At 39.4% G+C, this 24,472-nt stretch overlaps 3 protein-coding genes across 5 annotated transcripts in view; 1 reads left to right on the top strand and 2 right to left on the bottom strand.

Annotated features, from left to right (window-relative positions):
* MED12L (mediator complex subunit 12L) overlaps positions 1–24,472 on the top strand; it is a 389,065-nt gene that overhangs the window by 257,618 nt on the left and 106,975 nt on the right.
* P2RY13 (purinergic receptor P2Y13) lies at positions 2,360–13,232 on the bottom strand. 3 transcript variants are annotated; one of them, XM_043991444.1, is made up of 2 exons: positions 13,118–13,232; positions 2,360–5,285 (listed from the first exon to the last, which is right to left on the bottom strand). In XM_043991444.1, exon 2 carries the CDS (start codon positions 5,268–5,270, stop codon positions 4,248–4,250), a length of 1,023 nt encoding a protein of 340 aa, XP_043847379.1. In that variant the 5' UTR covers positions 5,271–5,285; positions 13,118–13,232; the 3' UTR covers positions 2,360–4,247. The 3 variants fall into 3 exon arrangements, with proteins under 3 accessions (XP_043847379.1, XP_043847378.1, XP_043847377.1); XM_043991443.1 differs by lacking the exon at positions 13,118–13,232 and adding an exon at positions 11,668–11,781; XM_043991442.1 differs by lacking the exon at positions 13,118–13,232 and adding an exon at positions 5,799–5,866.
* P2RY12 (purinergic receptor P2Y12) lies at positions 15,587–19,754 on the bottom strand. Its single transcript, XM_043991439.1, has 2 exons — positions 19,491–19,754; positions 15,587–16,645 (listed from the first exon to the last, which is right to left on the bottom strand). The coding sequence occupies exon 2, from the start codon at positions 16,629–16,631 to the stop codon at positions 15,600–15,602; it is 1,032 nt and encodes a 343-aa protein (XP_043847374.1). The 5' UTR covers positions 16,632–16,645; positions 19,491–19,754; the 3' UTR covers positions 15,587–15,599.

Below are 24,472 nucleotides of genomic sequence, written 5' to 3'. Positions count from 1 at the left end.
CTTGGGGCATAAAGTATCCTTCCCAGATTATAACCTTTTTTTTTTTTTCTTTTTGGTGAGGCAATTGGGGTTAAGTGACTTGCCCAGGGTCACACGGCTAGCAAGTGTCAAGTGTCTGAGGCTGGATTTGAACTCGGGTCCTCCTGACTCCTCAGCTGGTGCTCTATCCACTGCGCCACCTAGCTACTTCATCCCAGATTATAACTTAACAAGGCTTCTAGCCAAGTATTAACAATTCCATTTCAATACTTTATCTTTAGGTTCTTTGGCTATTCATCTAGTTTCTGCCATCATTCAACTTATTTTTTCCTAATCTGATTTAAAAATACTGTGATGCTGATTTGATTTTAAACACGATTGTGCCTGCGTGAAATAGAACACATGGTGATTTCCAAATATGCATGCTTTATAGATACTTAGGTCAGGGAGAATGTTGAATCATTCACTTGTTATATATACATATATATTTAGGGTTATACATATACACTTATATAGGCATATGATATATATTTATATATAACGCATGTAATATATAATATTACACAATATATTATATACAATATATAAATACATTTGGTGTACATTATAGGTTTACTAATATTAAGCATTATCATGTGCACATAATATATGTAAATCTATGATGTGCCTAATACATTACATGGAAATATCATATCATATTCTATGTAGAACCATATTACATATTTCTATAATATAGATGTGCAAGTAGTATGTATTTAGATAACATATATGCTTAAATTTTCTCCCTAATGCTACATGGATGCATTAAAGTTGTACCTCATTGGGGCCGCTAGGTGGCGCAGTGGATAGAGCACTGGTCCTGGAGTCAGGAGGACCTGAGTTCAAATCCAGCCTCAGACACTTAACACTTACTAGCTGTGTGACCCTGGGCAAGTCACTTAACCACAATTGCCTCACTAAAAAAAAAAAGAAAAAGAAAAAAAAGTTGTACCTCATTAAAGCTGGTACCTCACTTCTGCACATGGGTAAAGGGAGAGATACAGTGAGATGACTCAGTTCAGCAAATAAATGAGGATAGTAGCCAATGAGATAATAATGTTGCATCACCCCAGGTAGCTCATTTATTTGGACAAGTATGGTTCAGACTTAATTGTTTATGGTAATATTTGTAGCACACCAGTAAATGTGTAATGCACTTGGGAAAGGAAGGTAATGTAGGCTTTGTTAATGCCATACCTCATCCCAGTTATCTTGATTGAATTGCTGTGGACAACCAGACCAGCACCATTTCTGTGGGCTGGTGGCAGAGAACAGGTAAAAAGTAAGAAGACTGGGGCACTGTCTCATGGAGTCAGTTGACAAGTAACAAACTTCTTTTATAAATTGACATGATGGCATTGAAACATTCCATCAATGATATCATCTGCAAATCTCCACTAGTGCCACCCACAAGGCCATTCAATGTATGTCAACACATATTTACGTTATTTTTTTCAAATGAATAACTTAGTTGAGAACTTTAAATTTTCCACCAGGAAAATTCAAGTTTCCCCTTCATAAAAGTGATCAGTCAACAAAACTTAAGTGACTCCTATGTGCCATGCATAGGGCAGCAAGATGGCACCATATTGCATGGGGTATAGGGCTCAGAATCAGGAAGACTTACTTTTCTGAGTTCAAATCTGGCTTCAGACACTTACTAGCTGTGTGACCCTGGGTGAGTCACTTCACCCTGTTTGCCTTAGTTTCCTCATCTGTAAAATGAGCTGGAGAAGGAAATGGCAAAACCACTCCAGTATCTTTGCCAAGAAAACTCTTAGACAGGATCAGTAAGAGTCAGACACAACTGAAGAGATTCAATAACAACCACATGTATCATGCACTGTTGTTATAATAATAATAATAGTAATAATAGTAACAGTAATAATAATAATAATAGTTGGCAGGTTCATAATATCTGAAAATTTGCAATAAACTTTACCAACATCTTATTTGATTTTTTGCCACTATCCTGGGAGGCATGCCATATTATACTCATTATGTAGACCAGGAAATTGAGGCTCACAACCAGGCACAATTCGTTATAGTAGTGTGTTTTTTGAATTAAGGTCTCTCCCAACTCTGGGAATCTGTGTGTGTGTGTGTGTGTGTGTGTGTGTGTGTGTGTGTGTGTGTGTGTGTGTGTGTGTGTGTGTGTGAGAGTGAGTGAGTGAGAGAGAGAGAGAGAGAGAGAGAGAGAGAGAGAGAGAGAGAGAGAGAGAGAGATGGTGGGGAAAAGAAAAGGAGGGATCGAGAGAGAGATTGGTATTTTCTAGCTTACTGATCATTTCCTTCTCTGCAGCATCTCATCAGACACTAATCCAATCCAATCCAATCCAAGTCAGCAATCCTTTATTAAGCAATATTATATACACATTATTACACTAGGTTCTGGAGATACAAAAGGAAAAATGAAAAGCAGTTCCTGACCTTAAGGAGTTTACAATCTCTGGGGAGTTGGGAGGTGGGGAGGGAGGGAGAGTGCAAAGAATACAGCATGCAAAGATCTGGAGTCAGGAAAACTCATCTTCTTCAGTTCAAATCCAGCCCCAGACACTTACTAGTTGTGAGACCCTGGGCAAGTCACAGCCCTGTTTGCCTCAGTTTCCTCATCTGTCAAATGAGCTAGAGAAGGAAATGGCAAACCACTCTAGTGTCTTTGTCAAGAAAACCCCAAATGGGGTCAAGAAGACTCAGACAGAATTGAACAATAACAAGAGCACCACGGATGGTCATTTGAAGAAGGAGAGAATGCTAACAATTGGGGTGGGAGGTGCAATCAGATGGCTTCCTGTAGGAGGTAAAATCTGAATGGAGCTTTCAAGTGAGTTGGGGATGCTAAGAAGCAGAGGTTAGTTTAGATAATCCATTAGAGACATGGATGTTGGGAATGGCCTATCTAACAAACTTCTTTCTCACTATCCCTATGTCACTATTAAGAAGTTGGCTTCTAGCAGAGCCCATTGGCATTTTTCTATTTTTTTTAAAGCAAACATAAAATAAGTACCATGGAGTAGTGGAAAGAGCTTTGAATTTTGAATCTGAATTCCAAGTCCTAAATCTTCTACATATTGGCTGTGTAACCTTGGATAAGTCCCTTAACCTCATGGTGCCTCAGTTTCCCTCATCTACAAAATGACAGGGTTGGACTAAATTATCTCTAAAGTCCTCTATGAGACTAAAATTCCATGATCTAGAATTTCCCCACTTTGTGAATTCCAATAGTAATAAAGGATTTGGTCTCTTCAAAAATTTCAGTTCCATCCATGCAAAGTACTAGAGGTTAGGGATAGAAAGATGACAAAGCAACTGCTCCTGCCCTCAAGGAGATTACGGTCTAATAGAGGGAAAATAAATATGTGCACAGATAAGGATTTATAAACCAGATCGTAAGGTCATAGGTCTAGACATGCAAGGGATTTTGGGAGTCACCAACGCCATCTCCTCTATTTTATAACTGAAGTAAGCTAGACCCAAAGTGGTTAAGTGATTTATCCAAGGCCTCCAGGGTAGTGTGTGTCACTGGAGGAGGAGTTGGGGAAAGAGACACTTAACAACTAGGAAAATTGGGGCAGGCATTCAGTTATGGGGACAGCACGTATGTTTGTTAAAGAACTGGAGTAAAGAGCTTTTAGAGAAATGATTATACCACTGGACTCTGGCAGACACAGGGAGAAGTAGAACTGACTTTAGATAAGAAATAGAGTCATTGGTCCATATGGATTCACCAGAAGTGCCACTAATGAGAAGTAATACCCCAAGGGAATTTCAAAGTTTTAGAGAAAACAAGTTATTCATTCTAGGGGCATACATCTCAACAAAGTAGCAAACTAGCCCCCCACTCCAACATTTTAAAGGTGTTGTTTTATTTTAAATTGGAAGTCATCTCTAGTGGTAAATTGTCCTCTTAAAAAAACTAGATCTTTTCATATAAATCAGCCCCTTTCTCAGATGGAGTAACTTTTCTTCTTTCCCAAGTCTAATGAACAATTCCTTTTCATTTAAATCACTGTTTCTTCCCATGTCGCATTCAGAAATTAAATTTAACTTTGCCCTTTCTCTGCAACATGCATGAAAAACAAGTAATCCCATAACACGGACATTCCAGTCATATCATTCCCTTCTCCCACCACTCTCCAACCCTTTCTTTTAGTGCTCAGATTCCCTTTCCCCAACCAAAGTAGGCAAAACAACATCTCTTCCAAGCCCACACGCTTAATGGGGGTTACTCACAAAACCTGTCCACTTAAAGTTATGTTATCAGTTTGACTGCTGTGGTTTTCTTGGTTCGTCCTTTGCATTTTCCTCACACAGGGCAGCCTCTCTGTGAATTTCTTACATAAGAAGATGTAGATCAGAGGATCCATGCAGATGTTGGTAGTGGCCAAGAAGAGAGTGGCTTCCTTGGCTAGGTACAGCTGGTTTTGCACAGCACAGTCTGTCTTGCTGTTGTTGGTCTGGCTCTGAGTGTAGGGGACTCTTGCGAAATGGAAAGGGGCAAAGCACACAAAGAATACAGCCACAACAACGAAGACTTTGCCTTCTAGATTTTTGTTGCTTTGGGTGTCTTTGCTTTTGGATTTTCTGAAAGACTCATACACCTTCTTGGCAATCACTGCATAAAACAGAAGCATTAAAGAAAAAACAGTCCAGAAGATAAACTGACACACGTAATTGACGACTTTGTGCCACTTAAGGCCCCAGGGGCCCTTTAGGGAAGCACACTTTTTTACAGATTGTGGTGTGGCTTCCTTGTTAGATAAGATCATATTGGGCAAAGAAAGGAAGAACAAGAATAACCAGACCAGCATGGAAAGAATTTGAGCGAAAATGGGCTTCTGCACGCAAAATTTCCCAAAGGGCCGGGTAATCTTGAGGAAGCGGTCAAAGGCAATGAGTCCGAGTAAGATGATGCCAATGTACATGGTCTCGTAGAAGATCACTGCCGAGAAACGGCACACAAAAGCTCGGATTTGCCAGGGTCCAAGATTTGCATCCGAGAGAATTTTGAAAGGTAGCATCAAAGTCATTATCAAATCAGCCACCAGGGTGTTTTTAAGGTAGACTATGAAAGTGGACGAGCTGGGAATCTTAAAGAAAACCCACAAAGCCATGCTATTCAGAAACATCCCGGCAAAGAACACTGTGGTGTAAAGGGCTGGGAAGATCAAGTGAGTAATCCGGTTGTCTCTGGGGCAGCGGTCAGTGGAGTTGAGGGAGCCATTGTTGAGTTGAAGGAAAGTAGCGTTCATGGCTCTCTGCGTCAGCTGTAAGGACAACAAAATGGAAACGAGAAGTTTGTGATTTCAGAAGTCTAATGTCCATAATGGGCCGCCCTTTGCTAAGAGTATTTACTGCCTTGCGGATGAAGGACCTGTTAAACTAGGGCTCGTGCATATTCACCTTCAAAACACATGTTCTTTCTAGGAAAAAAAAAATGTCGTTAGTCAGGCAGCAGGGATGTCTTAAGTTAATGGAACAAGCTGCTTAGTTCTTCCATCATTCCTGTTTAGATCGTGGCTTTATAACTCCTTCCCACATTCATCAGTGCCAGATGTCAGTGCAGTCCATTTATAAGAAATAACTAACTCTCTGCTATCCCAAAGACACTTGTTCAGTGATAGCAATCCATGCAGGTTCCTCTAAACTAGCTACATTTAGGTAACCTCTCTTCATGGATTGTAGAATGTTAATGTTTGTAACATTTCTCCCTAAAGCAAATGACATACTTCATAAACATTCCTAATTGTAAAACAAGTTTTAAGAAAAAAAATAATCACCTTTTTCTTAAAAGAGTGTCGTTTGGCTGTGTGTCATCACAAGGCAGAAGCAGTTTCTTCAGGGAGGGGAACGAAGTGAGAGAAGAAATAACTTAGTCTGCTTTCTTATACTGGTTTCCTTCCTCATTTGCAACCATGTGTGGCCTTGTCACTGGGTCTGGTTTTTGGTATGTTTTTTTTTTAACAGACAAATCTTTGGATGACTTATAGGAAGAATTATTTATGTTTTCCATGTGCTTCCAGTATCCCAAGAAGTCACTGATTTTGAAACCTTTTTGCTCTTATATGATCATTTATTAGCAATAGTTTAGTTTGTCTCAGGGGGGCAGTTGGGAGGCAAAGTGGATAAAGCACGTGGCCTGGAGTCAGGAAGAACTGAGTTCAAATCTAGCCTCAGACAGTTACTTAACCCTATTTGTCTCAGTTTCCTCATCTGTAAAATGAGCTGTAGAAGGAAATAGCAAAGCATTCCAGTATCCTTTCCAGGAATCCCAGATGGGCTCATGGGGACACAAGTAAAATGACTGTGCAAAAACAACTGACTCTTATATTTGGGGTCAACAAAGGAGAATATCTGAACAGTTGTTCAAATGTAGCAGCACAAGGCTGAGGTCTTTAAGAACTCTGCCAGTATCATCCTAATTCTTATATCATTTCTCCCACACTACCCCAAAACTTTTTATTCATTCATTCATTCACAACCAATCCTGTGCACGAACAGGGCTGGAGGAAATAATGTACCTCCCTGACTGGGCTCACTACAAATTTATGTGATTTAATCCCAAGTGAATCTTTCATGAGATCTTTACATATAAATCAACCTGTTTCTCAGATTGAGTAATATTTTTTCCCTTCCCAAATCTAATGTACAATTCCTTTTCATTTGAACCAACCCTTTCTTCCTATATAGCATTCAGAAATTAAAATTAACTTTATCCTTTCTGACACAGTATTTTTTTTTAGTGAGGCAATTGGGGTTAAGTGATTTTCCCAGGGTCACACAGCCAGTAAGTGTTAAGTGTCTGAGGCCGGATTTGAACTCAGGTACTCCTGACTCCAGGGCCGGTGCTCTATCCACTGCGCCATCTAGCTGCCCCCAACTTTATCCTTTCTATGCAACATACACAAAAAATCAAATGATAGCAGAAAACATATATTCCCATCATATCATTCCCTCCCTTTCACCCCAACACTTCCTCCCTAATTGATTCAGTGTCTCAATTTTCATGGCATCTTGTTCTCTCCTCAGTCCTCCTGTGGCATCCCCTACCACCTCACTTTCTCAGCTGAGGACTTCACCACATACTGAGACCATTGGTCAGTAGCTCCCGCTTTCCCCCCATCTCACATCATTCAAACATACTCCCCCCTGTTTTCCTCTTTCCCCTGGATCTAAGATGAAGAGGTTCTCCTTTTTGTCAAAGCTAACCCCTCTACGTGTCCTTGTGATCCCAGCGCATCTCACAGTTGTTGTCGTTAGCCATTTCAGTCATGTCTGACTCTTTGTGACCCCCTCATTTGGGGTTTCTTGACTCAGATACTAGAGTGGTTGCCATTTTCTTCTCCAGATTATTTACAGATGAGGAAACTGAGGTACACTGTAAAGTGACTTGCCCAGGGTCACACAGCTAGTGTCTGAGGCAAGACTTGAACTCAGGAAGATGAGTCTTCCTGTTATCTTAACTTTTTTTGTGTGTGTGAGGCAATTGGGGTTAAGTGACTTGCCCAGGGTCACACAGCTAGTAAGTGTTAAGTGTCTGAGGCCAGATTTGAACTCAGGTCCTCCTGACTCCAGGGCTGGTGCTCTATCCACTAAGCCACCTAGCTGCCCCAAGATGAGTCTTTCTGACTCCAGACCCAGCACCCTATCCACTGTGCCACCTAGCTGACCATGATTCTTTGGCAAATGGCTTTTCACTGTCCTCCCCCTTCTCTCTTACTTTCTTTTTCTACTGGCTAGTTCTCTGCTGCCAACAAAGTTGCCCACGTCTCTCCTATCCCACCGAAAACCTTCCCTTGATCTTACCATCCCTGCCAGGTGTTGTTCCATGTCTCCTTTGCTTATTGGCTAAATTCCTTAAAGTCGTTTACACTCTCATTCTGTTCTAAAGCATCTGTAATAAGGCTCTGGCCTTATCATTCAAGATCTCTTCAAAGGGAAGAATGATCTCTCAGTGGCCACATCTAACAACCTTTCCTCATCCTTCTTGACTTCTCTCCAGTGTTTGACAGCGTTGATCACCTTCTCCCCCTGAATCCTCTCTCCGATCTAGGTCTTCATGGCTCTCTTCTCTCCTGGTTCTCCTCCCAGCTCTCTGATTGTTCCTTCTGTCACCTTTGCTGGCTCATCATCTGTGTCATGCCCACTCACCAGGGGCATCCCTGTAAATTCTGTCCTGGGCCCTATCTCACTTGATGATCTCATCAGCTCCCATGAGTTCAGTTACCATTGCTATGCAGGAGATGGTGTGGTGCAGGTGATTCTTAGCCTCTCTCCCCAGACTATGGTCACACATCACTAAATGCCTTTTGGACTTCAGTTCCATAGGCATCTCAAACTCAGCTTGTCCAATAATATCTCATTACCTCAAAACTTTTCCCTTTTCTAAACTTCCCTGATTACCGTTGATGGCACCACCATCTTCTCAGCCACTGCCCAGCCTCACAACTTAGGTCTCATCTATAACTCCTCACCATCGCTCACTTCACATATCCCATTTGTAGTCAAGCCTTCTTGTTTCTACCCTGAATATTTGGTTCACTCAAATTTTACTGTATCTCTTGTATATGGCCCATTCTGTCCACTCATACAGTTATCCTCCTGGTACAAGCTCTGTTGATGCAGTCGCCTTTTGGGGGGGGGCAGGGCAATGAGGCTTAAGTGACTTGCGTAGGGTCACACAGCTAGTAAGTGTCAAGTGTCTGAGGCCAAATTTGAACTCAGGCCCTCCTGAATCCAGGGCCGGTGCTTTATCCACTGCGCCACCTAGCTGCTCTGATGCAGTTGCCTTTTAATTGATCCTTAACCTCACCTAGACTGTTTGAACACTGTTAACTATCCTCATTTCTCCCCACTCCAGTCCATTCCCTTAAGGGAGTTTGATAAAGCTTGGGTCTGACCATATTACTGCCCTACTCATCGAACTCTACTGGCTGCAATTTAAAACATAAAATTCTCTGGTATTCAAGACTCTTCCGTTTCCAGTCCTCTTACGCTTTATTCCTCACTCTTTCTGGCTCCGTAATGCTCCATCCCCTGCCTCCACTACTTTGCCTTAGCTATCCCTCATGCTTCGAATCCTTTTCCCTCTCATCTCTGCCCCTTGAATTCCATGGCCTCACTTCAAGACTCCATTCAAATCCCATTCTCGGTAATAGCCTTTCTCACTCCCAATTGCTAATGCCTTCTCTTTAGGGTTATCCTCCATCTGCCCTGACCTGGACCAGTTTATGTACATGTCATCTCCCCACTCCAATCAAATGTAAACTCCTTTCTTTGTGGACTCAGTACTTTTGCAGTGTCCAGCATATATAGGCATGTAATTAATTAATGTTTGTTGACTTGACTTCATGGAATTATGCTGAGAAATGAGGGCTCTCTGCCAGGTTCCAATGAATTCCTGTGTCTGCATTCATTTATCACCGTGTATGAGGTGTATGAGAACTCAGGGCTTTTCTCAGCCTACGGCAACCTTAAATTTGCAGAATTTGCCCTTCATGTCTCATCAAGCGCCAAAAAGGTAACTAGGTATTGTCTCTTGAGCACAGGAAGGTCTGTTAGTGAGCTCTTACAGGGAAAGAGGAAGTTTCTATGTAGGGGAAAGGGAAAGTCAGAAGGTCTAAGGAAATGTGGAACTCCTTAATCCCTTTCATTTTTTATTCTTGGAAGCAGATATTGGCAGCAGCACGAGAGGGCAAAGGGACTGGGATTGGACCATGATGAACCAGTGCCATTTCATACAAGCAGAATGTTTGGGCTTGATTCAGTGTTGTTTCAGGTTCCCTCTCAGAATGTCAGGGAGACTTTAGCACTTCACAAGTTACTTAAACCCTGGGGATCACTATGCTCAGCAGGACAAGGCGTATAAGCGGTATAGGCGGCTGCCTACTGCGTGGTCTCTGAAGGGTTCTATTATGTTTGACAGTTTAGGGCCTTGAGCAACTAGGTAATTAGGTTTAAAACTAAGTTTTATGTCACAGCTCCTCAACTTCTTATTCATTTTTATGAAATGTGGAATAAAATTCCGTTTTGCTTCAAAGATCATAGTTTTAAAAATCTTATGCAAGGAGAAGCCATTGCAAGCCATCCACTCCTACCATCTATCCCAGTTCACTGGGTTATCAAATGACTATCATTTTGTTCAATGTTTTAACAGGAAATCCCGTTGAAAATGCTTTCATAATTTGGAAAAAACGGGGAAATCACATTTCGGTCATGTTTCACAATGCCATAGGCTGGGAAATAGGCCCTCAAAAGAGGAACTATGTCAAGGATATTTATCTGCAATAGTTTTAAGCAAAGACCTTTTGGGGGATAACTTTTAAAGTGAAGGTATACTGAAATTTATTTCTTAGCAGTTGGGTTAATAATGACCTAGCGTCTTTCTGACAGAGGTCCTTAAAATTTGAGAAATGTAGTGACCAGTTATAATCCCATAGGACTCATTATAAATCATACTACTTACCTACATTCATTGTCTCAAGATGCAGAATATGACATGTTTATTCTGGACATGGTCAATGTGCATATTTGTTTTGCTTGACTTTGTATGTATATGTATGTATATATGTGTAAACACACATACATATATGTACACACATGTACAAAGAAAGTTTTTCTTTCCCCCCTACTTTTGGGGGGGGTGGAGCAGATAGGAGGGAGAGTGTAGATAGGGATAGAATAAAAGGATGGAAACAGTCATTGAAGCATCTTTTTTAAAGAACACACGGAATAGGGGGCAGCTAGGTAGCACAGTGGATAAAGCACCAGCCCTGGATTCAGGAGGACCCAAGTTCAAATCTGACCTCAGACACTTGACACTTACTAGCTGTGTGACCCTGGGCAAGTCATTTAACCCTCATTGGCCCGCCCCCACCCCTGCAAATAATAATAATACAATACACAGAATAGAAAGTCAGAAAGAATCACAGATAAGTAGGACAGTTTTGAAAATGGCAGATCGAATTAATTATATATTTAAATTTTTAGAAATGTAGGCTCCTTGAAGGCAAGACACTATACTACAGTAACAGGTGTGCTTAATAGATGCTTTTTTCTTCTGTGTGTATGGGAATATAATCACCTCACAATTCTTTACATTTTGATGATTCACTTTTTTGGGGGGGATGGGGCAGGGCAATGGAGGTTAAATGACCTGCCAAGGGTCACACAGCTAGTAAGTGTCAAGTGTCTGAGGCTAGATTTGAACTCAGGTCCTTCTGAATCCAGGGCTGGTGCTCTATCCACTGCGCCACCTACCTGCCCCTGATGATTCACTTTGAAGATTATTATTGAAAATTTCCAAACACCAGTATATCTTCTCTCCACTTCCAGAGAGTCTTCTGGGCCTAACCTCTATGCTCTAATAGTTTATTAATGATAAAGGAAATGCAAACAAAGCTTATAGGAGCCCAAGTCATTGAATCAATTTGGTGCACGTTCATTAAGCACCTACTGTGTGCAATTCACTAGGTGAATTACAAAAGTCAATACAAGTTCTCCTTTCAAGAAGCTATCTTCTGGGGTGGGTGGGGGGAGGAAAGATTGGTTATGATAATGGAATGGATAGTTCAAGAACTTTTGTTGAGGGAGAGAGAACTACCAACTGTGGTGACATAGAAAGATTTCTTGCAGGAGGCAGAAACTGACCTGAACCTTGAAGGATGGATAGCAAGGATTCTGAGAGATTGAGATGAGGGGAATGTGTTGAGGCAATAGGGAACAGTTGGCGGGAATGCGTGGATATGCAAGATGGAGGATCAAGGTTCATGGAACAGATCGGTAGCCCAGATGGACCAGAACATAGAAACCCTGAATGACAGTCACAAGAAATAGGGCAGAAAAGTTAGTCGGGGTCAGACTGTGGCTTCAGAGGTCATGCTAAGGGGCAGCTAGGTGGCGCAGTGGATAGAGCACCGGCTCTGGAGTCAGGAGGACCTGAGTTCAAATCCGGCCTTAGACACTTAACACTTACTAGCTGTGTGACCCAGGGCAAGTCACTTAACCCCAATTGCCTCACTTAAAAAAAAACAAAACCAAAAAAACCAACAAACAAGCAGAGGTCATGCTAAGAAATATCCTTATGCTAATAAGAATCCACTAGAGGTCTGAGGGGAGATGTGATCAGACAAGTGCCTTTAGGAATTATTTTTGACAACCCCACCCCCACCCTACCCCCAGAGGATGAATTGGAGAGAGGTGAGACTGGAGGCCTGTAGGTCACTTGTGAAACAGTTACAGGAGTCCAGGTGAGAGCAGAGGAAATGGGGTCTGAAGGAAGGTGGTAACGGAATATACACAAAAGTCATCACAAGAAACTATGTGGGAGGGTTGTAGAGTAGGGGGGTTGAAAGAAGAGGCAAAGATGATTGTAAGGTTCGATGCCTGGGTGACTCGGAGGATGCTGGGCTTTAACAGAAGTGGGGAATGGCCAGAGAAAAGACCTCCTCGATGCTGAATGTGTGGGATAGCAAGGAGGCCAGTTGCTTTGGGGTTTTTTTCCCCCCTTCCAAGTTCACACATCCCTTAATCTGTCAATGGACTGCTGTGGTTTGGGGGTGGGAGTAGTGGGAGGGAATCTGTGGACCCCAAAATTAAAACCTCTTCAGTCTAATTCAAGGTGAGCTAAAATAGTAGCTAAAGACATTATCAGAGTTGTTGCCCCCATTTTATGGGGGGGGGAGAGTTCATCCTTAAAATAAATAAACAAAAATCTTTATTTAGACATTCAAAATGAAACTACTAGGTGTCAAACTCACAGCCCGTGTGGCTTGCATAATTCTAGAATGCCTGCCAATCAGATTAAAATATAATTGGGAAATGTTTAACAGAATAAATAAATAATACAACGGAGATCATGTTAATTGGTAGTTTTTTGAATCAACATGTGGCCCACAGGGATCTGTTTCTATTTGAGTTTGACGCAGCTGTCAGTTAAACAAACCGCCATCAGGTGTCCTGCCGGCCCCAAGATAGACTTCTGCCAGGACATTTTACCCAAGAACGTTTTCACCTTGGGAGGTTCGAGGATATCTCTGATTTTATCTATGGAGTCAGATTTTCCCATGGCTTTAAATTATAAATTGTTGTTTACATTTACCTTAAAATAGATGGGTCCATCATGCTGTTTAGTATGAATTGAAAAGAAGGGACACAGCTTTAATATATGTTTTGGATGATGGGAAGCCCAGTTCTTCTTGCTTGTTCTCTCTTGGCCTCATTTGAAGATTTTGCTTGATTCATCATTGGCCATGAGTTTCCCCTTTGGAATTCTAGAGAACGGTCACTCATAATATTTTTTTTTTAAAGAAAAAGATACCAATGAGAAGTGGTTAACAGTTTAATGTAAATCAGTCATGTTACATACCTGGTTTATAAATAAAATATTTTTCAGTTCTTACATAAAAAAAAAAAACCACAAGGTAATCCTTTGAATTTCCCTTTGACTGTTTTGTTTTGATAAATGAATTTTTGTTGATCTTTTATTTTGACTTCACCTAGATTTTCCACTGTACTCTTCCTCTTCCCTCCTTTTCCTCAGTGAAACAATGTTCTCAGTTTAATTATTAATATCAATAATTAATAATAGTAACAAGTATCTAGAAAACTTCCATAGACCTGTATTATTTTACTTTTAAATAAAGCTTTTCTTTTTCTTTTGAAAGAAAAGTCATTCAAAGTGTTTTCTTCATGGTGCATTTACACCTAAAACATTTCGATTGACTATAAAATATAATGATTTGGTTTCACTGAGAATTAAAATATTAAGCTGATTTCTCCCCCCAAACCCCCTGGCCTATTTATCTCTATGAAATCCTAATTTAGATTTCAGAATTGAAATCTCATCGGCATCCATGAAGTATAAAAGGCAACACACTTGCTTCTGTGGTAAAGCGACATAACCTGAGAAGTACTGTTTTGGTGCTTATGCAAAAACTCAGCGGTTCATATTTTTCCATCTTGAGAAAATATATTAAGGTAATTCAGGTGAGAAAATACCACTGTTGGATTAGCCTAGCAAACTGATTTGATTCTCACATACATGGTACTTAATAGGTAAATGATCATTGAATTGAAATTTTGACAGGATCGTTTTAAAAAGTAATGTGAAATGTTACCCATTCATATTTATATTTTTGAAGTCTTTGAGGATTGGACGTTATGGTGAAATAACCAGTTAGAGAGTCTTAGAGACGAATTCAAAAAGCTGAGGTTTCAGCGGTATGAACTCGCCTCCACCTAGAACACCTTCTTGTCTTCATTAGTTACTACACACACACACACACACACACACACACACACACACACACACACACACACACACACATACACACATATATCACATCAAAGTTTTTTATCTTCTCTGAGCTCAGCTGCCTTGGTCCTTGCGGTACAGATAATAGTTGCCAGTCCCTTAGAAGAAATCTTTCCATCTGGTTGTGCCCCCTCAGGTTAGCCTTGGATTCTTCCATGTCACCCCCATGCCTTGATGAGGTCTTAAAGAGAAGCACTTTAGTGTACACATATGTATTTAGATGAAATGTTTTTGTAATTAGGAAAAATTATAGAATAGATTCATGTGTAATTCCAATGACTCCTTTATCATTTGCAGTTAAGCCTGCTCTACCTTTGAGTTCCTTTGCATAATAGTATGTAAATAAGGAGCTAGTGCTGATGACAATTACTATTTACCATTTACATTCTTTATGATGACTGGATGGTGCTTCAGCATAGCCACATTAGACAGAGAAATAGCCATTAAATCAAACAACATTTTCTGGAAATGATTCAATTTCCCTAAGCGTCATTAACAGTCTTTTACCCCATAAATATAGTCAGAATTATAAGCTAAAAATCAATTTCCAGTTTCAGAGTACTTTGTACTTTCCTGAATTGCTTTAATGACTGAATGTCAAATGCGCTAGAAACACCTGTTTTTCTTCTCTAATGTCTCTGCTCCCATTAAGTGAAGGACACATTCTTTAGAAATTTAGAAGTTTGCTTAATGCTGATTTAAAGATAAAATAAAATTCATTTGTGTCATGCCAATCAAGTTAATGTTCGTAGTTCACTATCAGGATATATGCTATGACCTTTGTTGCCCATTTAGGACAACAAAACTACTTAAACATTTAAGTCAGATACTGAGTTAAGAACTAATACCTTAGCATATGTAAGTTTTGTTAAGCAATGATTATTATTCAGAAGTTAGACCATTCCTTTCCTATTAATAAGGAAACCTTATCCATTAAAAAAACCAAAGCAGATAGTGTACAGTACTTGATTAGCTATATAATCTTGGGGGCGGGGAGTCTGTATCTTTCTACTATGCACTGTGACTCTGTTATGTGGTAGTTTGTTACATATCTTTCCATTAGGCTACTTCCCTACATATTAACAATAGCTTAGAATACTGAAAGGTCATAGCTGAAGATTAATATTTTATTGACCTTTCTAAAAAAATTTCTTTGTTTCAGTGTATTTGGCCATCGATTCACCTGTTTCTGAGTAAGCAATAATACTTTGATTTATAGAGTGCTTTTCTTCAACAAAGTTGTTTTTTTCCCCAATGCCTGTTTACTTTATAATGGGATCTCTTCTGATGGACTGCTATTGTCCTGCCCTTTGTTTCTGATCTCCTGGGGTGAGAACATCATAGGAGTATTTCTGTGTCTCAACATGCCCATCAAGGAATTCCGAAAGGATTTGCAGAGGTAAAAGTATATGAATGGATCTAAGCATGCGTTTAAGGAAGTCAGCCACAAGGTGCTCTCTTTCACATAAAATAAGGTATTCTCAGCAGCGCAATCAAAAACATCTCTTGTTTGGCTTAGGGTGTAGGGAATCCTAGCAAAATGAAAAGGCACAAAACAGATGAAAAACACAGCAATGACGATAAACACTTTGACATTTACCTTTTTCTTAGGGGCTTTCCCCACCCCCCTTGTTCTTACATAGGATCGATACAGCTCTTTAGTGATCAGTGTGTAGCATACAATTATGATAAGCAAATTGATCCAGAAAATGACTTGGCAGATGTAGTTGACAATTTCATGCCACACCAGGCCAAACTCTGACTTCAAGAAAGCACATTTCTTCACGTTCAAGTGCACTGGTTTCTTGTTGGTCAAGATCATGTTTGGCAAGGACAGGAGGAACATGAATATCCAAATCACAGCCGACAGAATCTTGGCTCCAAGCAGGTTGTTGACGCTGGATGTTTTGAATGGCCTGGTAGTTTTCTGGTAACGGTCAATGGTGATCAAGCCAAGGAAGGAGATACTGATGTACATGGTGAAGTAGAATATGACAGAGGTAACCTGGCAAACAAATGCCCTCAGAGGTCCCGCTCCCAGCTTTGCGTCACTGAGGATTTTGAAGGGGAAAGTCAGTATCATGAGAAGATCAGAAATGACAGTGTTCTTGAGGAAGATGATAAAGTTAGATTTGCTTGGGATTTGGAAGAAAATTCCCATTGCCAGACTGTTCATGATGATGCCTACAACAAACAAGACTGTGTAGAGCAGGGGGAAAAGAACTTGGGTGATTTTGTAATCTCTGGTACAGAGACTGTTATTTCCAGTTCCATTGGTGAAGTTGGAGAGGTCACTCATTTCCCCCTTCTTACCTTTGGAAAGAAAGAAAGATATATTATACTAAATATATTCTATATTTGCATAGATTATATGTAAGCATGTATTCATGTTTATGTTAGATGATATATAATTGCTATACAAATCTATAATCTATAAAGAGCCAGTGCTCTATCCACTATGTTACCTAGCTGCCCCCTAATATTTCTTTAGTAGAAAAATTTTGAATTTAAGTTTTAAAATTGTCTATATTTGGAATTGGACTATATTCCTGCCTTTTTTCATTGTCAGTCCACATTACTGAGAAGTTAAAAGTTCTGTTTGTGGTGACTGGGTTGTTTATTTTTTTAAAGTGTGATGGTTTGAAAGAAAGACTTTTAGATAGAGCTGGGAAGGACTACCTCATATTTCCTATCTAATGATGATTATAAGGTGCAGAATCCCTGCTTTAGAGAAAAATTATTTGAACTAAGATCATCTCAGTCTTAGTTTGAGGCACGTTTTTCGTCAATACCATTGATTACATTTGAAAATTTGAAAAGAGGTAAATGACGAAATAATGAAGGAATGGAACATGTTTACTTTAGAAACTCAAGATTATTCTGGAGGATTTTCTACATTTATAGAATACTTCATTTGCCTCATCATGAAGCAAAATGCTTCCCAAATATGAGTTCTGAGTTATGCCTATCTCTTTCTTTTTTTCTCTGGACCTATGATTTTATTCCTCTAAGAGAGTCATGTTGAGAAATCACTACCTGCCATTGCAGATTACAAACTGCTCTAGTTAATAGTTGTTTGGGACACCAAGAGGTTAAGTGCCATAGGTTCTCAAAATCAGTATGTGTCAGAGGTGGGATCTGAACCCAGGTCAACCTGACTGAAGCTTTCTATGCTTTTCTTCACTCTGTTGGGCTGCTTTTCAACATGTCTATTATAGAGAGCTTAAAAAAGAGAGAATCATGTGGATGTGTAATCCAATACCCTAGAATTGAAATACAAATGAATTTCTTCTTTTGCATAAAAAACAAATCAAGCTCACCTTTTAATAATAGCTTTATGTTTATGCATAAACTTCCCCCACCATGTGTTACTTCTTCCACTACTTGTTATTCCCACGATTCCTATTGATGGAGGTGACCCATAGTCTTCAGAGTTGCTGGGAATGAAGTATACCCTCTAGCATGTCTAATGAGACTGGGCCATTGTTGGTCTGCATGTCAATGAGGACCAGTATATGAAAGGTCAGAAAGAAACTCTTCACCAGTATGTTCAGGAGGAGACCACACCTCTCAAAGACCCTCTCCAAAGTCATGGAGGGGAGTTGCAGTCTGTATGTTGAGAAAGTCATGCAACCTTTAAGTCATAGAGGTTAAGCCTGTAATTTTATTGGTATAGGGACCTCCCTGGGGAAGAAACTGTGTCCACCAGTGCAGGGCAGCTTCTTCTGCAACTTAGTTGCCTGGATTGAGCAACAGTCCTCAGGCATTCTTGTTCTCAGGACCCCTTTCCAGACTTAACTATCACTGCGGACCCCAAAGAGTTTTTGTTTTTAAATATTTTGGTTCTCTTAAATATAAAAAGTGTAATTAACACACTATATCTTAACCTAAATAACAGATTTTTATTTTTTAAAAAACTACTTTCCAAAACAAACAAACAAAAATTAGTGAGAAAATGTTTGCAGATCTTAAGAGAAGATAGCTTGATTCTCATATCTACGTCTGCATTCATTCTGTTGTGAGATGTTGTTTTGGTTGAAGAAAACATGAAGAAAATCCTGCCACACACAGTTATGTAGTTGAAAAAGGGAGGAGTATTTTAATAGGTGCATAACATCTTAGTATTATGTAAAAATGACATTCAACCTCATGGACCCCTGGAAAGGGTTTTGAAGACCTCCCTACAGGTCCTTGGACCACATTTTAAAAGCTATAGGTCTAGAGCATCAGGGTTGGTCAGCTGGTATGGCCACAGCTAAAACTTGAACCAGTGGTGTGGAAGTCAGCCCTCTATCCACTAGGTCTGGTGCTGATAGCCTTGAACCACCTATCTTTTTATCAGGTCAGGACATATTGGGAAGTCATAATTTGAAGTGGTTCCTAATCTTGTAATGGCCGATTTTATCTTTCTTTATTACAAGAACTTGACATTTTACACTACAGAGAATTCTATTTTTCTTATTGTTGTAATAGAGAATTGTAAATCATTTTTTGTCATTTCGAACCTAGTTTAGATTTCTAAAATTATAATAGTCAAAGTCAGTTATAATAGCCAAGTTACAATTCTAAACATCTACTATATGCCAGGGATTATTTTCAGAGCTTGGGAACACAAGATAAATGTGGAAAAAGATAAATGTGGATAGAGCGAGTGCACCTGGCTCTGTTCTTCCTTGTCTGGGATGGTACTCACGTTTGTGTAACAGCCTTATGGGAGAGGTTTGAATAATTCAATTTACTTAATAATGATTCCAATAAGAAGTAAATAGATTTTTGTTTCTAAAAAGTACATTCAAAATATCATTATCAAACTCCTTTAATATTTTGATGCTTCAATCTCAGCCATTTTTCGGACCTTAAAATAAGCTATCATTTCTTAACCTTTTATTAGAAGACCCTTGAAGGTTTCTTCTCCCACCAGCAGGAAAATACACTGTGCAAACCTGTATTTTCCATGAACTAAATTCACTTTTTTATTTTTGCATGTTTATATCACTATTTATCAGGTGCTCTATAATATAGTAGTACATATAATAATATCACATAGATATACTTGAATATATTTATTTATGTTTTATATCACAAATGCTATTCTAATAAACATTTTATTTTGGCAACATACGTATTATAATATACTTCTAAATAGAAAATTACTCACTCTGGAAGAGGGCTCTGAAGGATCTGAATTTATTCAGTCACTGGATGTTAATCCTGCTTGGAGAGAAGCATCTATCCTTTTGCTCTTTATTTTTTTCCTTCCTTTTTTTTTTTAAAAGATGGCAAAACTCGTTCAGGATACAGATGGCTTCATCAGTCTAATCTTGGGTATTCTAGAAAGAAAGAGATGACTTCTTAGAGTTAGAGATTACTTTTAAAACCAATTGTGCATAAGACACGCTCAGTCTATGACCGTCCACTGAACTGTTTGTCCCACTTCTGCTTTTATTTCCTGGGAAAAGGAGGGGGTTGGCGGGGGAATGGTGGGGGAAGGGAGGGAGCGAGTTGAGAGGTCGTCATTGAAAAAGCCATTTGAGTTCTACAGGCCTTTTACAGAGACACTTTGTCTGGATGATTCTTCTTGCATTTAAACTCTTCTGACAGTATTTTTTTTTCAGTTTGAAAATAAATAAAGCCCATTTCTTCCAGTTTGTGGCCTTGGCTCTTCTTGCATATGATTATTTAACTGAAAGTGATGAAATTGTGTTCAAATACTGTGTGATACATTACCTTGGAGCACATAATGACATTAGCTCAGCATTATGAGTGCTTGTGAGGGATGTTAAGTTTTACCTTTGGTTTGGGTCCTGGCTACTAATGTCATTACCCCGAAGCAGTGTTTCATGGGCTCCTTTATAAGCGGAACAGTTTCCCCACATTATGGCGTATCAGAAGGCCCAATCACATTAGGAAAGAAAGCCTTTTCTATCATTACTGAGCTTATTATATAAAGAGTCTTTCTCTAGTTTTCTGGAATAGAATTTAACCATGAACACAGCATGTTGTTATTTCTTTCCCTTTGTAAGTAGCTTAATTTGGGGGTGGGGGGCAAGGAGTGCAGGTTGGGGTGGGGATGGGAGGATAGGATTGTTGAACTAGAGATAGAAGGAACCTCAGAAGCCTTCCAGGCCAAACCACTTATTTTACAAATGAAGAAACAAAATCCCAGGGGATATGTGACTTATCCAAGGGCATACAAGCAGTAAGCCTCCATCATTATAGAGTATTCTATATTTGTTAAATGTTAATTAATAGATTAATAGAAATTAAATATTGACTTAAATATTTTTTCCAAAGGATATGAGATGGGAAGGTGGGATAATTTGAAGAAAGAGACAATGCTATTTCTTAACATAGTGAAGCCTAACTGATTTTAGGGGGTTATTTTCCAGTGTTGAAAGAATAAAAAGTTGGAGTAATGCCCCCCCCCAAAGTTGGAGTAAGTCAGTGGTTTTGTATTAGAAATGGGTTCTTTTTAAATTTGTGCCTGGATATATGTCAAACACACTTCTGTAAAAGCCCTTAGGATATTCTGTTAATATTAGGCGACTGCTATTTATTCTTATGCCTTTTGGAGTCACATGAGATAAGAAAGAATTCAGACCATATTAAGTCCGTATCTTTAGTTACATAATGACTCAGTTTTGTGGTTATTCTCTAGAGGAATGCATTTTGCCCAAACAGACAGGCACTCAAAAACCACTCTGCAAAGCTGTCAGCCCATTCCTCTTTCCCTCCAATAATGCCACTAAGTGTCACACATGAAGCACCTTCATGCATTTTGGGTTTTGGGCTCTGGATTAGATATTTCTGGAAAAGATGATGTTGGGGCTGTTTTCCACCTTGTTGTGCAAAGTGTCTCACAATGTAGACTTGTGATGTTGGGCATGAGAAATAAATTGTGTACAGGCAGCAAGCATGATTTCTTAGATTTGGAGTCCGAAGGAGCTGGCTCTACTTCCTGACTCTGTTTCCATATGATGCTGGGAGCCTCAGTTTCCACACCTGAAAAATGAAGGGGTTGGAGAAGATGCTCTCTTGGGTCCTTTCTATAGTCCAGAATCCAAGTATTTCCTGCATGTTTTTTTGGTTTGTGTGTGTGTGTATGTGTGTGTGTGTGTGTGTGTGTGTGTGTGTGAGGCCGTTGGGGTTAAGTGACTTGCCTAGGGTCACACAGCTAGTAAGTGTTAAGTGTCTGAGGCCAGATTTGAACTCAGGACCTCCTGACTCCAGGGCCGGTGCTCTTACTGTTCCATCTAGCTATCCCCTATTTCCTGCATGTTTGAGGCAATTGGGATTAAGTAATTTACCCAGCGTCACCCCGGTGTCTAAACTGAGATTTGAACTCAGGTCTTCCTGACTTCAGGACCACGGAGTGCTCTATCCACTACACCACCTAGATGCCCCAGGGAACTTTATTTCCAAATAGGCATCTTATAAGGTAACCCCTGGGAAGTATGAGTCTTAGTAAGCCCTCCACTCAGACAAAATGAGAATAAATTTACCTAAAAGAGTCATTGCAAGCTCTAATTAATGTTTTTAAAGTGTTTAAGATATTCAGATGAAAGACAGCACATGAAAGAAAAGCATTATAACTTCAACAGGCTCAATTTACCAAACTGAAGTCTAGGTCTCTAAAGAGAACAAATATTCCTTATCTTGAGGAATCCGTTAGACTTTCTATATTTTTCTTTATTTTATTTTAAATAGTATTTTATTTTTCCAATGATATGTAAAGACAATTTTAATGTTCATTTAAAAAAAATTAAGTTCTAAATCTCTCTCCCTCCCTCATTCCCCTGTCTCCTTTCTAAAATGGTAAGCAATTTGATATAGGTGATATATGTGCAATCATGTAAAACATTTCCATATTACAGACTTTCTATATTGAAAAATTTGGTTGGCTGGAGAACCTTTCCAAATTCTTACCTGAATGCGTGAATATAGTTAATCAACAAACAGGGGTGTACATATGTCGTCTATATTAGGATTTAGTTCATCTTTCTGACATTCACAAATCAACAATTTGTAAACTGCCCATGAGATTCTCAACAACTTATCTCACTAAAAAAAAAAATACCCCATCATTTTTGAGAATGCTCTTCCTCTTTGCTTTGTAATGCTCTGCAATACCGTGAACTGCTCATTCTCACTGGTTTTGGAGGGAGGGAGGAAGGCATTCTAGCTCGATCACTGTCTCATCTCTAGTTTGAATTGAATCCTGCTCAGCTACAGGATTTCAGTTCCAAGTCTGCTTCTGAAAATAACTCTACCGAGCTAAAGAAAGGAACAGTCTTTCCACTGTGTCTAGGGCACCAAATACTTTCTAATAAATAGAATATCTTTTCAGCCACATAGAAAAGAATGATTTTCAGTTTGACCATTGGACCTATTTGCTTTTATGGCCAGTGAAATTGATTAAAATATTGAAACCAACCTTTGCCTCTGCCCTTTGGGGAAAGGCCACCTCAATAGGAATTGCTACTAACCTAAAAATTTAGTTACTGAAGAAGACAGTACCAGGGACCAAATAAAAACCTGCCACTTTTCCAGTGATGGAGTTTTTCCTGGGAAGAATCATGAGTAGCCCCAGTGGTCAGAATACTAGCCCAAGTTAAGAAAGCTGGGTCTGCCTTCAACTAGCTGTGTGACTTTGTGTCACTAGCCCTTCTTAGAGAGAATTAGGGGTCTCGAATTCATGAAATCCTTGGACACAGGAGCTCAGCAGTCATGGACAATGACTTAAGTGAATTTGCTCCTCAGAAGAATAGAGACAATATCTGTAGTATCTCCTCCTGGACAGCTAGGTGATGCGGTCAATAGAGCACTGGAGTCAAGTAGATCTGAATTCAAATCTGGCCTCAGAGGCTTACTAGTTGGGTGTCCTTGGGCAAGTCACTTAGCCCTGTTTGCCTCAATTTCCCCATTTATGCTGGAAAAGGAAATGACAAACCACTCCAGTATTTTTGTCGAGAAAACCCCAAATGAGATTAGTAAGAATCAGACATGACTGAAATGACTCAACAACAACAACAACAGTATCTCCTTCATGATATTATTTTGAGACTCAAAAGAGGAAATACAAATAAATCACATCACTACATATAAATGTTAGTTCTTATAATGAAGCCATCTGTATTCTTCCCAGGAGATAGTGACCTCAGCCAAGTTGGATTTTTTTCATAGTCCTTCTTTGCCATCATGATCTCTCTTTGACACTAATATTTAACTGATTCTTCCTGTTCCACAGTTATTAATGTATATATCTTATGTGTATTGCTTGGTGGGCAAGATATATACATTAGGTCATAATTTCTCAAAGGAAAGGGACCATGCCTAATTTCATTATTCATACCAAGTACTTAACGTAGTGTTTTGCCTGTAGTTAAGAGAGAAACAGAGTCTGAATCGAAGAGAAGTGAATTTGTAATTTCCCTTTTCTGGGGAAATTATCCAAGGACCAATAATAATTTGGTCATTTTGATGTAAAAAATCTGCATTGAATGATTTGTTCCTAAGACAGTTAAATCTTTACTTTGATCTATCTTTACTCGTTGTAGGGAGGGATATAGCAAAACTTCCCCAAAGTAGGGACTTTTTGGTCTTGTAAAAATTTCATTATGGAGATTTCTGATCTCTTTAATCAGAAGTCTAGGTAGGGGAGAGAACATGAAAATACATGTGCAAATAAGATCCACACCAGATAAATTTGAGATAGTCAGTTGGAAAAGAAAAAATAGTGCCAAGATTTGAGAGAACCAGAAAAGGCTCTTTGTAAAAAATTGGTGAACAAGATTAGTGTGGTGAGCATTCCAGGCATAGGGGGATAGCTATTGAAAATACCTGGTGTCTGGAGATGTGAGGAATAGCAATGACTTTGTGTCACTAGCCCTTCTTAGAGAGAATTAGGGGTCTCGAATTCATGAAATCCTTGGACACAGGAGCTCAGCAGTCATGGACAATGACCCAGTCTCACTGGGTCACAAAATACAGGGAGGGGTTGGAATAAGGTATAAGAAGACAGGAAAGGGAAGAGGGCATCAGGATGTGAAGAGCTTTTCATTCTAAAGTATTTCCCATTTGATCCTGGACTTTTATTGAATAGGTTTCAGATATGTACTTTAGAAACAGTAATTTGAATCA

This window comes from Dromiciops gliroides, chromosome 3, assembly GCF_019393635.1.
Source record: "Dromiciops gliroides isolate mDroGli1 chromosome 3, mDroGli1.pri, whole genome shotgun sequence".
NCBI classification, from domain to species: Eukaryota; Metazoa; Chordata; class Mammalia; order Microbiotheria; family Microbiotheriidae; genus Dromiciops; species Dromiciops gliroides.
The sequence above is the reverse complement of the archived record's forward strand: the minus strand, read 5'-3'. Positions and strand labels throughout refer to the sequence as shown.